The sequence below is a fragment of the Stegodyphus dumicola genome, chromosome X1, assembly GCF_044657685.1.
Source record: "Stegodyphus dumicola isolate Sdum_Otavi_A_Nest chromosome X1, ASM4465768v1".
Taxonomy (NCBI): Eukaryota; Metazoa; Arthropoda; class Arachnida; order Araneae; family Eresidae; genus Stegodyphus; species Stegodyphus dumicola.
The window spans coordinates 246243870-246257640 of NC_140780.1; the positions used below are offsets into that span (position 1 = coordinate 246243870).

Sequence of the window (13771 nt, forward strand, 5' to 3'; positions counted from 1 at the left end):
ATAAAAAGAGACAAAATTTTCAAAGCAAGGAAATAAAATACAAACCAGTTTCCCTTCGAAAGTCATCCACGAAGGCGTCTTTTCCTTCAAATCTTAAGTGCTTTGACATAATTAACCGATAAATGAACACAAAAAATTAACATGGTTTTCCTATACACATATGGTCTTCAGAGCGAGATAATTCATATTTTTCTGATGCGAACAATTTTTAATTTTATGGAGTGTCGGGGTGCTATGAAATACTAAAATAATAAAGCATTTACGTAAGTAATAATTAAGCTAAATTTTATTTAACTTTTAGAAATTGCGTAGAGTTTCTGGCGAGTATAAGTAATTTTAAAAGTATTTACACAATTAGCATACATGGAATACATTTTTAAAGCCTCTAATACCACAAAATTATCTTTATGCATTAAAAATGATGCCTCAAAAACTGTTGAATAAAACTGAATTAATTTATACTTTTCTGCGATGAGATATAACCTTGTGACACAAATGCAAACTAAAAAATCAATTATGTATGCATATGACATAAAACTGTGCTATAAAATAAATGAAATATAACAGTGAATATTCTGGAAACAAATACAGATTTTTGACATTAATAAGGAATATTATCTTTCTTAACTCTTTAATACGTTTTTTCAATGAGGTGATTAGAGTCTGGAACAGTAAGTTTCTCCTGTACACCAGTATGGTTTTCAGTGTTTTGTAAATCTAGGAGGTGAACTTCGGCATGCAACAGCTCATCCAAGGATGCTTCATACTTTTTCTGCAGGATTTCAGTTTAGGGTATTTGCCTGATCAGGGGATACATTGCTTTCCGTTTTAAAAAATTCATCAACCAAGTTTGCTTGATGTGGACGTGACGGTTAAAAAAAATCGGATCAATATTCATCTTTATAAAGCGTTCTCACTCAAGGTTCCTTAGGTTTTGATATCTTTTGGCCTCCTGACAGACACTGATCCTTCGTCGAATATAAGCATGGGAGGCTTTAAATACAGTGGATGAAAAAAGTATTGGCACTTGCCCCTATACTTGATCATATTAGCTAGCAAAGGGGAAATGCTTGACAATTTTTGGTGGACGTAACGAATACAGGAGTTAATAAACACACAAATCTAATGAAACTTTCATTTTAATATGCCTTTTACACAAAATATTCAACAAAAACGTACATTTGCATGTCAAAAAGTATTGAAAAAGTTCTGTTATGCAAATTTTTTGTGTGTGTTGAAGTTACGTATTTGAACTAATAAGAAACCCTTCTATTATAAAGTCTGCAGTGCTACTTCCAAAACTTTTATAACGTTATTTTGCTAATACTGTGGTAAAATGGCTTTGAAGTTGGATGTTAATGTTAAAAAACGTGATTATTCAGCTCAAAAATGAGTGTTTAACTTATCGTGCTATAGGAATACAACTGACCGTAAGTTTATTTACTGCTGGAAGTGTTGTAAAAATTTTCAAGGAGACGGGATTGACGGAAAATAAGATTAGAAGTGGACGGCCTCGAATATTTTCTGCAAGGGAAGACGGGCATTATCAAAGAGATTAGGAAAACCCCTAAAATATGTGCACCCCAGTTAGCCAAACGTGTTGCTATTGCTTCGCATAAAACTTTCAGTGTACAGACTTTACGGGATGTTATACCTGAAGGGAGTTATGGAAGGGCAGCTAGAAAGAAACCTTTCATTTCAGAAATAAACTGGAGAAAGAGATTAGATTTTGCAAAATCTCATGCTAATTTATCAGATGAATTTTAGAGCACAGTTATTTACTCCGACGAATCGAAGTTTAACATTTTCGGGAGTGATGGACGACAATATCAATATATATGGAGAAAAGGCACACACCGAACTAGAAAAAAAAAAAAAAAAAAAAAAAAAAAAAAAAAAAAAAAAGTTTAACCCCTGACTGTGAAACATGGTGGAGGGAATGTCGTAGTTTGTGGTTGTTTGGCAGCCCCCCCCCCACACACACAGAAATGGAGTTGGTAACCTGCGCTTCATTGATGTATTATGACAGCACGTAAGTACACTGACATATTGCGCTATAACTTGAATTTCAGTGCCCAGAAACTTGGCTTAGGAATATCATTCGTGTTGTAACAGGACAATGACCCTAAGCATACAGCGAACCTCACCTGGGAGTGGTTACTTTATAATATTCCTCCCCAGTTAAAGGCACCTCCTCAATCCCCTGACATAAATCCAATTGAAAATTTATGGTACAAATTGGACTTGGAAGTCAGGAAAAACAAAATTTCCTGTAAAGATGAACTTAAGCATATACACCTGCAATAATAGCGCAAAATTCCCAATAATACAACCAAAAATTTGTTTTTCTGTATGAGAAATAGATTACAAGCTGTTATACATGCAAAATGTATGAACACAAAGTATTAAATTTTGTTCCAATATTTTGCTGAATGATTTTGCCAATACTATTTTGATATGCAAATTTACGTTTTTGTTGTATATTTTGTGTAAAAGACATATTAAAACGAAAGTTTCATTAGATTTGTGTGTTTATTACCTTTTGTGTTCGTTATGTCCATCAAAAATTTTCAAGCATTTCCTTTTTTAGCTAATATGATCAATTATAGACCAATTGCCAGTACTTTTTTTTAATCCACTGTAGCTTCAAAGTCTAATAGTTTTAAATCGTCTTCAAAGCACGAGTGTCTTTAAATATTATTCAAAGTGGGGGAGGACTGTCTTGAAGCATTCGTCATTTTCTCACATCCAAAATTGTATTCATACTTCTAAAAGCCGTATCATAGATTAAAAACATTTCGGAAGAACTATTTAGTGTAGTTTTCTTGCTTTGGCTCTTTTATATAATGTGACAATCACACGAATAAAGCTTGGGTTTAAAAAAAAGTTCTTGCTGTCTTGAAAAGTAAAGTTGGTCCAATGAAATATTAATTGCAGTGGCCTGATACCTGCGTTTTATGAAGTTAGTGGTCTAATACTTTTGTTGTTGATTAAAAACTTTAATTGCTAAAAAATTATTGCGACGTACGTCACTAATCGCAACAAAATTATTTTAATCTTGTTAGCTGAAAAAATATTTGAAACTCGCTATTTAAAATTTATGTACATAGTTATTGTAAACGTGGTATAATATGTATATTGGGGAACTGGAACACTAGTTATCTTTTAGGAATGGGGTGCTTGGTGCAGACACAGTTTGTTAAATTCAGTTTTAGTAGAATTACTCACATGAGAAAGTTACACAACTGTTAAAAGTGAGCCGAAATAAAACGAGTGAGCCGAAATAAAACGACTAATTAACTCTTATTTTTGTCTTTTATTTAAAGTTGTTTATACAAACTCATTTTTTAGTCTTAGCAAGTATGAACGCGTTTGAAATTTTGATATGTAAATTGTTACTATTAGTTGAGTGCTTTACCTCAGCAAAGCTTAATTAGCACCTGGTATCGTCGTTTTTGCAATACACTTTTTGTTTTTTTCCTTTTAGGATACGGAAATGACAATTGCTATAGTTCATGCAAGAACAGCGCCAAAGAAAGGGGAAAAAAAAAAAAAAAAAAAAAAAAAAAAAAACCAGATAAATATGGGATTTTTTCCCCACTTTCATTTATGAAAAATGTGAGTAATATTTACTCAATTAGATGATTTCAGAGAATCTTAAAGATAATTTCGTGGGTTTTAGGCTGTAAACAGAAAATTAAAAAGCTTTGAATTAATAAGTTTTAGGTGGGAAAACCAAAACATTTTGCTTACGATTGTCTGGCAAGATTTGTCATGTTTTGTTACGAAACGGCACATTTAGTTTCTTTCAAGGCTCACCATTTGCTAAGGGGTAAGAGCACTGAACACTAGTAATTCGACCCAAATCCTAGCAAACAGGCTGGCTGCGTGGGATAACGTGAATACTGGGAAGTTTCCTTTAAAAGTCTCCCACGAAAACGTTCCACCTCTTTAGGGATATAACCCTCATACAGTGGGTAGAAAAAGTATTTGCACACCTACATTTTTGTTTGCAATTCATAAAAAGAAGCATTAAGAAATAAATAAATTGGTATTGCCAAATCAGAATAAGTTTAATCATCCAAAACAATATTACAATAATATAAATAACAATGCTTTTTTGTAGCAAAAATTAAAATATCTCGTATCAAAAAAGTATTTGCACACCTGCATGAATACAAAAGAAATAAAATATATAAGCAAATTTCAAATAAATAATATTTAGTATGCATTCCTTTAGCATCTATTACTGCTTGTAATCTTGCTGGCATTGATTTAATTAAATTTTCTGTAACAGTAGGGTCAGTATTCTATCACTCTTCAATAAGGGCAGATTTGCTTGAAATCTTCCTTTTTCTCATTTTTAAATCCAAAGAATTTCATAAATATTTCAAAGGATTTAAGTCTGGTGATTGTGGTGGAGTGGCATGTTTTCTGGGTACATTATAAAGCAACCACATACGTGTTATACCGGCAGTGTGCTTGGGATCATAGTCTTGCTGAAAATATTACGAATTACTGATACCCAATTTTATTGCACTTTGTGGCAAGTTATCTCGCAACACATCAATATAGGTTCGAGCTGTCATATTCCCATTAATGAAACACAAAGTACCAACTCCTTTGCTAGCCATACACTCCCAAATCATAACAGAACCTCCTCCATGTTTAACTGTAGGTAACATATTTTTTTATGAAAAGCAGTACAAGGTTTTCTCCAAACTAATTTCCTGCCATCTGATTTAAAGATATTGAACTTACTCTCGTCGGTGAATATGACATTTTTCCAGAAATCAATTGGCTTATTGATATAGTCCTTAGAGAATTCAAGTCTCTTCAATCTATTTCGTTTAGTTATGAGAGGTTTTTTCCTTGGAGATCTCCCATAAATGTGTGCATCGTGCAGGACATTTCGAAAACTTTGGACACAGATTTGAACTCAAGATGTTGAAGCGACATCATTGGCTAAAGTAATTGCACTAATAAATGGATTTTTCGATGCTTCTCTTATGAGTTTTCACTTCATTCGCAGTGAAAGTTTCTTTGAGTATCCAGAACGCAAATTATTTGATGTAGATCCTCTTTCTTTATGACGTTTTATAACATACCGAACAGTAGAGAAGCAAACATGTACTTTTTTTACCTATTTTTCGATAACTTAGGCCATTTTCACGTAGAGAAACAATTTTTTCTCCCAACGAAATCGGCAATTCAGTTTTCTTAGTTGCCATTACAATTTGAAATCGACAATCAACTGATAACGTTTCTATAACACCTCCTTTTATAGTCGCCTTACGTATGTTATTTACTGCGGGATGACTGTCAAATAATAGCATAAAAACTCAAATTTGCTAAAGTTGAGTTGAGTGTGCAAATACTTTTTTGACATAAGATATTTTAATATTGTTGCAAAAATATTTTTTTATTAATAATATTATATTTTTTGTAATTAATTTAAATGAATAAGCTTATTCTATGTTTTAAATGCCAATTTTTGTATTTCTTAATTCATTTTCTTATGAATTGTGAAGAAAAATGTATGTGTGCAAATACTTTTTGTACCCACTGTATACTTTACTTAAATCAGTTAGCCTAACCTTCGTTACATGTAGAATTAAAGCGCATGTTTAAAGAAACGTATATTTCGCCGAACAATTTCTTTCTTTAGTGATCGCAGCTTTGTCACATAATTAAGCATATTGGCGTAGACGCCATTAGTAACAGCAAATGCCTTGGAAAGCCTATCATATCGGGGACACGCGTAAAAACCTCAAAAGCTCCAATATAGTCAGTCTAGGATCTAGACTGGTTGAACTACTAAGTGTTCAGTAGTCTTATCAGTTCGGCCACTGCTTTTTATAATAGTCATTAGCAAAAAAGGTTTATTATGACGTAAATGTGCGCACATAAATAACGAATGTTATTACAAGTTACTTTAGTTATTACATTTTCTGTTGTATATTTAAACGCAACTTCTTGATTCTGTTCTTTTATTTCAGAACTAATCGTCTTATACTGTATGACAATTTAATTTCTGTGTAAGCTTCTGAACAAAATTGTACAGTGTTGTTCTAAAGGTAATACAAATGGTATGTTACACGCACGTCCTCAAGACAGCATAGAAATAAAAATTTCCATGCTTCTCTGCAAGGACATTTATAAGTTGAAAAATATTTAAATATGTATCATGATGTCAATATTTACTGAAGCGTTATTGAATTGCAGTCTCGTATGAGAAGAAAATGAAGAGGTATACATATTTTAAACACTTAAAAATTTTTTAAATTAATGAATATTTTAATTTTGCTAGAGGATACTTAATTTGAACTGAATATAATTCATGAATAACTGGCTCAGAATATTTTGGCAAATTTTACAATTTATAACTTCAAGTATTTATGTCTGCTTTCTCAATTGTTTTACTAAATGTCTAATTCTTTTTTACTAAATACTATTTAAAAAATATATCAAAGAAGAATGAAGAACCTCATATTTTTCGTCTTCCATCTTCTGCTCTGCTGCTTCTCTTTCACTTTTTAACCGGGAACTCTTCTGAAAAATAAAATGTAAAAACTTGAAACCCCCAATTTTTATACATCTTTTGTGAAGATAATTTGAAATTGAAGGAATATTAAATAGAATTTGAAATTAAAAGGAATGTTAAATGTTAGGAATTAAAAGAAATTGAACATATTTTGATGACAATTTTAAACATTTTACCTCTGAATAATTGAAGTTAAGAAACCCGATTAACGACCAGTGGCTACTGAACTGGGTTTGATTCCCAACGATTGAATGGAATGGCTGTTCGAGGCTTTTGTGTATAAAAATATTATGAATCCTTCTATTAAATCCGAGATTATTTATCTGTACTTTATATGAATTTATTTTTATGCTAGTTTGTTGTTCTGCTTCTGACATTACGCTATATAAAGTTGAGGATTAATATTCCTTCCAGAAAAAAAATTAAATAGCTCTTCTACCCTAGAAACAAATTCGTCTACAAACTATTTTATCATAGGAGTAATACAAAGGAGAATTTAAATCATGAACTTAAATTCTAGTAAGAAATTATTTTTAAATATGAATATTTTGTAAGTTAAGCTTTATGGCATGCTCCACTTTCAATTTGATTTGATGTACGAATTTTCTAAGTAGTGTTGTTTAGTAATTTTCGAAGTTTGTTTCTTTTTAACATTTATGGCATGCTCCACTTTCAATTTGATTTGATGTACGAATTTTCTAAGTAGTGTTGTTTAGTAATTTTCGAAGTTTGTTTCTTTTTAACACAGTCTTTTAGCGCTGTTAAAAGCATGCGGGGGCTGTGTATGCCTTAATGGATGGCTTTTGCTTTGTTTTACACCATCTGAATATAATACTCACTCACAGCAAATACAAATATTAAAACTTATATTCTTGAAATTAAGAGTATTTAGATTATAGTAAAGCACCTTAGGGGTATTTTCCTAGGGAAATGGGGCCCACCAGCGACCGAGCGGTAAAGTCGCTGAACACTGGTAGATCGGTCCGAGGTTCGAATCCCGCGAACGGGCTGGCTGCATGGGCATTTTCATGTTTTCCCCATGTGTAACGTGTATACGAGCCAGTTTCCCTTAGAACGTCCTCCACGAAGGCATCCCTCCCCTTAGACAGATAGCCCTCGAGGCTCTGCCGTAATCGCACACACCTAAGGGAATGGATGCTTTCGTGGAAAATGCTTTCGGGGAAACCACCATGGATTCCTGCTTTAAAGGTGCGATTCTTTTTCTCGTACATTTTCATTTTTTATTTCCGAGAATTAAAACATTTCCGGAGCTTTTCGTCACAAATATGAGTTTGAATTAAATTAATTTTTATATAAACGAAGGCAACTTTCGAGAACTGCGGAGATTTAAGAAAAGCTACGGCAGTATGCAGTTATACAAAATGTTCCTTTTTTAAAAACATCAAGCGACTAATAAAAATAATTTGCCGTATGGCGGAGTTTCATCTTTCTTATGGTTGTTTTCCACGACAATGTTTTCTTTTTACTGAAGATCTAAAAAAAGGTGACTGTTGGAAATTATGGAAGCAGATGTTCTGAGAAGAAAAATGCAGTTTCATTTATACGTATTTTATGCTTTTATATCGTTACACTTATCATAGATTTTTTCGGTTAGCCCATTAAGCTGTAATTACGATATTTAAAGCTGATTTGACATTTTCACTTTCACCTTTTCGTAATTATCCGATTCTCTTTACTACCATTTTCACTTTCACTACATAAAAATTATCCGAACTTGATTTTCTTCGTTTGCAGGCGTCAGTCGACTACTTTCATCACTCTTAAGTATTTTCTGTTGCGTAAGAGTTGGTGAAATAAATTCAGGAACAGTATCCTTAAATTGACATTGCTTTGAAAAAAAAAAAAAAATGTGCTGAAAAGGGATTTTGTAGGTATCATGAGTGAAAGCAAACATCATTATGCTTAGTGATATAAATTAACTAAATAAATACAGGATAAAAGCAATAGAAAGTAAGTGCAATCGGATTTGTATTATTGTAGATTAAAAAAATAGTCTGAGGACTGGAGTGAATTCCAGTATCTGATTATGGCAAAACTGTAAAATATCGTTAGGGCTATCTGAATAAGCGAAGGATGCTTTTGTGTGGAAGACTTTCTAAGGAAAATTGGTTTGTTATTCACATTACATTGTAAGGTTTATCCTAAGTTTTTAACAGTCATCATCTTTAGTCAAAGTTACTTTCCTAACCCTTCTACTTTCAGCTTACAAACTTCCGGTCAGAGAGTGTTCGCGGTTAAATGCAAATGAATACAGAGCAGTACTTAAGTCGAAGTTTCACTGACTTCGTTAGAGAGTCGGAGATTCTAACTAACGCGCGTTTGCCATTTGGCTACCACACTCTTTAAACTATTACTACGTTCGGCCGTATTTCAGGCCCTTGATAGCTTCGCCATTTAGTTAACATTTAAGGGCCAACTCCTGTAGAATTTTGATAGTTTCGGCTATATCCTTTCAGCTAAGCATTAGTTAAGTTTTATTTCTTAGTATTCTTGAGTTCAAGCCCAAGTGGAGGCTTTTCTGTACGTCCTGAGAAAGGGCCATCTGATAATATTTATTTTAAGCAATAAAGGGTAATTAACCCTTCTTGAGTTTACGTTTCTGTTTCCTGAGCTAAAGCGATTATTAGCTTACCAATTCTCAAGGTTCCACACACATAGCTGTGAATTCTAGGTTGAAACCTTATAATTGGTTAAAATCACGAAATCTCCATGCAGCCATTTATTTTCCCTGGCACCTGAATCCGAATTGAACAATCGGGGTTCAGCGGTCTTATCCGCTCAGCCAATAGTAAGCCAAAATAATCTTATGATTACTCGCAGAAGGGAAAATTGAAGTAAGTAGACAGCGGACTATGATAACTTATTTTATTGGACTTACATGACAGAAACTTTAAAAGGAAATAACATCTTTTGAATTTTTTCGGATGCCTTTGATTGGAATGTGGTTTTGAAAAGTACTGCGTTCAGAAACGATGCGTATACTAATGTTACACCAAACAATTTTTTCAACGAAAAAGAAACTGCAGAGCAGCAGGTGAAATGTAAATTAATGTCTTTCAAAGAAATTTTACTTACAGCAGATATAACACTGGAAAGAAAATCTATGAAACATATCTGAGGAAACTGCGTCGGGTGAACTAAAACAATGATACATAAAATTCAATTGTTATTGTAGTAAAAAATCATTTATTTAGTACACAGTTTTAGTCTGTTACATTGTGGCCTACCATCGAGTGAAAGGATATGATGGTCAAACCCTGGATTTCGATTGGAATCCCAGCGAATGCTCTGGCTACATAAACGTTTTCGTGGCTTTTCTCATGAGTTTTCTATGAGCTTTCTCTTGTTTTTCTCGACCGCAAATACGAGCCGATATCCTTTAGAAAATACTCCACAAAGGCATTCTACATAGTAATCCACATCCACTCTTGTGTATTTTATTAGTCGATAAAACTAAGCATAGAATATAAAAAAAATTGCATTATGCTTTGGAAGTGATTAATTTTGTGAAAAAATAAGGTAAATTAATTTCTTTATAAAAAGATATTAAGTAATAGGAAATAAAGTTACGGAAAGAAACATTCAATCGTTAAAAAGGGAGTAGAATGAAAACATTCATTTTAAAGGTCTTTTTTCGGGGTAAGGGGTCCTTCTGACAAAGATTAAGAATGTTTAATATCCACTAAAAAGACTTTTAGACTCTAGGGGAAAAAAAGTTCTCGAAAGATATTTTAGCGGATTTTCAAATCTGAAATTGATGTCTTTGCAAAATTACGTTGTACTTTCAACTACTTTTGAAAAATTTAATTTTTACAAAAAAGTGGATTTTTCCTGCTACAGGATAACGCGTCAAACAGTTTTTTGTAGAAAGATATATGGTTCAACGTTGCCTATTGGCTGTCATTAAGTTTAATGTACTGTTCTTATGTCTCATAACGCTGTTTTTATTTTCACAGGAAATATTTTCATTCAATAAAATGTTTTTAAAGTATGTTATTCTGTTTCGTTCTTTGCTCACTGAAATAATCTAAAAGCTGTATTTCTTATATACTTAGGAAACTTTACCATTGTCGAAAGAAGCTGAAATCAAACGTATATTTTCTTGTTAAAAGCATCACGTTGCACATATATATTTCTAAGGAAAAGTTTTGTCACGTGTTAAGGTTAGATTATTTGAATATGGCTAAACACACGAGGGATATCTGCCTAGGGAGAGAGATGCCTTCATGGAGAATTTACTAAAGAGAAACTGACTCGTATTCATATTACACAAGGGAAAAAACACGAAAAACCAACCAAGAAGCCAACCCGTTTGTTAGGATCAAACCCGTGTCGAAGTCGCTATATTCAGCGCTCTTAACTACTCGATCACTGGTAGGACGTCATGTGCTATGGAAAAAATTAAAAAAAAAAATTCTAATACTTTTTACAACTTCCCTTAAATTTCAGTAATACCTATAAATCTTGTTTAGCAGTTCGGCCTGTTTTTTTTTCTCCAAATTAATTCTAATTTATGATATATGTAGTCAAAATTCCTGTATCCAGTATTCAACCTATATTCTGTCTTTGGTCTTATTACTCTTCTGCAGATGAAGAACTACGAATTGTTGCCATTCTTAAAACAGAAATTTACGTTCACATCTGCAATAGGGTATACATTTATGCAACATGTGCCACCCAACCGCTATAGTTGTTAACGTCACTGATTGCCGTGCAGAAGGGCCCGGGTTCGGCATGGATGTAAATGGTGTGTAATGGCATGGTTTATAACTGTATAGTGTTCGTGTTGCATGGGGGCCACTCTAAATATACGGCGAGCCGAAAGTCTTCTCGAGAGGTTGGTTGTAGGGAAAGAGGGGTGGGAGACCCTCGTACCCGTCCGTCCGGGGTGGTGCTGTCCATCAAAATTGGGAGGCAGAACTGAGGTAAATCGCACTGTCACCTGTAAGGTGCTCAAGGCTGTTGCCAACGATAGGCGTAATCTTGCGCTCCTTGCCACAAAGAATTTCGTGAGCTTGGGCTGACTATACGTCAGACAAGTGAGCATAGGCAACAACATTTATGCAACATACCTTAAAAATACGTGTCAAGAAATACTTTAAACTTAAAAAAAAACTTTTCACTGAATTTGCAGTTTTTAGCCAGGGTATCTGTTACAATATTCTCTACAATACTAGGGTTAAAAGGAAGAGAATTTTTTCTCTGTGCTACCTACTCACCAGCAGTCGAGCGGTAAAGTCGCTGAACACTAATAGTTTGACCTGAGCGAATGGGCTGGCTGCATGAGCGTTTTCGTGAGTTTTCCAAATATGGAAAGCTCCATATATACTAGTCAGTTTTCCTTAGAAAGTTCTCCACGAAGATATCCCTCCACTTAGGGATACAGCCCAAGATCATAATCAAATAATCTTTGCCATAAATCAAACCAACCAATCAGCCTGTATTTTGAAGTTTCCTTAGTGAAAACATCACGATCAGCAATAAATTTACGTACAATTTCTGTAGTTTTTTTCCCTTGCCAACGTGCATTAATAATTTCGTTTTCGTTTTCCTCCATATTTCTTTACCTTCACTAGTTTTGTATTTCGTTCACCCTAGCTTTTTATTAAAAGTGGCTCTTTTACTACCCATTTAAACTATTATGTGACTAACTATGGTAGAATACAGTAGTAGAATGATTATTGTAAACATAATAAAGGGAGTTCTCGGTAATCCTACTTAGCATTTTAAACACTAGGAAAAATTAGACGATTTCTGTGAAAAGTTATACTTCTTTTCTAATAAATAAAAGGTTATTATTCGAATATGATAAGATAATACTAATAATATTTCAAAGACCTATATTTCGCTCCAAAAATAGGTGTGGAAATCGTAAGAAATCTGCCAATTATTTGTGTCCACTGATACTGAGAAATGGTACTTACGTATTAGCACAACCACTTTAAAAGAAGTTGCCAGCTTTCAGAATGCACCAAACTCAGCATGCTTACAGCAGTTCAATTTTAACTAGCAACATCACCATTTTCTCATGCTTTCGTTTTGTTACATTCCAAGTCCAAAGGTTTTTATATGGAAAAATCGCGATAATTTTTTATGTCTTAAATTCAGTTTTAAAACACGTGCTTGTAGGATTTGCCAGCAATAGAAGAAACTGCGCTGAAATTACTGCAATAATATATATTTTGCCACAAAACCCTTAAAGAGAATCTATTTTTAAAGCGATGGCGGCTTAATTTCCATCGGGCCGAAAGGAAAAAAAAAAAAAAAAAAAAAAAAAAACATGTAAGTAAATTTATTGGTTTATTTTTCGGATAAATTCAAATGTAAAGTACACTCATGTCCATAAATTAAGGATAATGCAAAATCGGGCAAAGGAAGAGTTAGAAGCAAAACAAATTTGACTTATTTGTAAAGCTTATTTATTAAACAAAAGGTATAGAGCAAAAAAAGATGCTATATGTTTATATTATTAAAAAAATTAGCGATTTTTTCTCCCTGGATCAAATTTAAAAAAAAAAAAAACCCTATTTACAAAAAAACTAATATTACATGGTTGGTATGATTGTTAATACATTGCATGTCTCACAGACGATGCAATACAGTCCGTACAACGCCTAGGCATGCTGAGTATCAAATTATCGATCTGATCTCGGGGAATATTACACCACTCAAAAAGCAATGCTCTCCGAAGTTCCGGTAGACATGTAGGAGGAGGATGACGGGCTGCAACTCGTCGGCCAAGCATGTCCCACACGTGCTCTACTGGATTCAAGTCCGGTGAGAATGCTGGCCAGTCCATACGGGTGATATCCTCCGATTGAAGGCATTCGCTTACGATGTTTGCACGGTGAGGACGGGCGTTGTCATCCATAAACACAAATTGTGCGCCCATGGCGCCCCGAAACAAACGTACATGTTGTTCCAGAATGATGTCCCGATAGATTTGGCTTGTCATGATTTCAATTTGAACATGCAGGTCAGTTCTGGAACCCAGAATAATTCCACCCCAAACGAGCACTCTTGCACCACCGTAACGGTGTCGTTCAATGATGTTTTCTTGGAGGTAGCGGGTACCTGGAGCTCCCCATATGAAAGCCCGGCGAGAATCAGACTGCAAGCTAAATCTGGACTCGTCGGAAAACATCACACAAGCCCATTGTTGCGGTGTCTACAATGCATGCTCTCTACTCCAGGCTAACCGCAGGC

At 33.9% G+C, this 13771-nt stretch overlaps 1 protein-coding gene across 1 annotated transcript in view; it reads right to left on the reverse strand.

Annotated features, from left to right (window-relative positions):
- Window positions 1-13771, reverse strand: part of LOC118203779 (short transient receptor potential channel 4-like) — a 36512-nt gene that overhangs the window by 302 nt on the left and 22439 nt on the right. The window contains exon 10 of the mRNA XM_085808261.1: window positions 6487-6552. Coding sequence (XP_085664387.1) covers window positions 6487-6552 — 66 coding nt within the window. The remainder of the gene's footprint in view (window positions 1-6486; window positions 6553-13771) is intronic.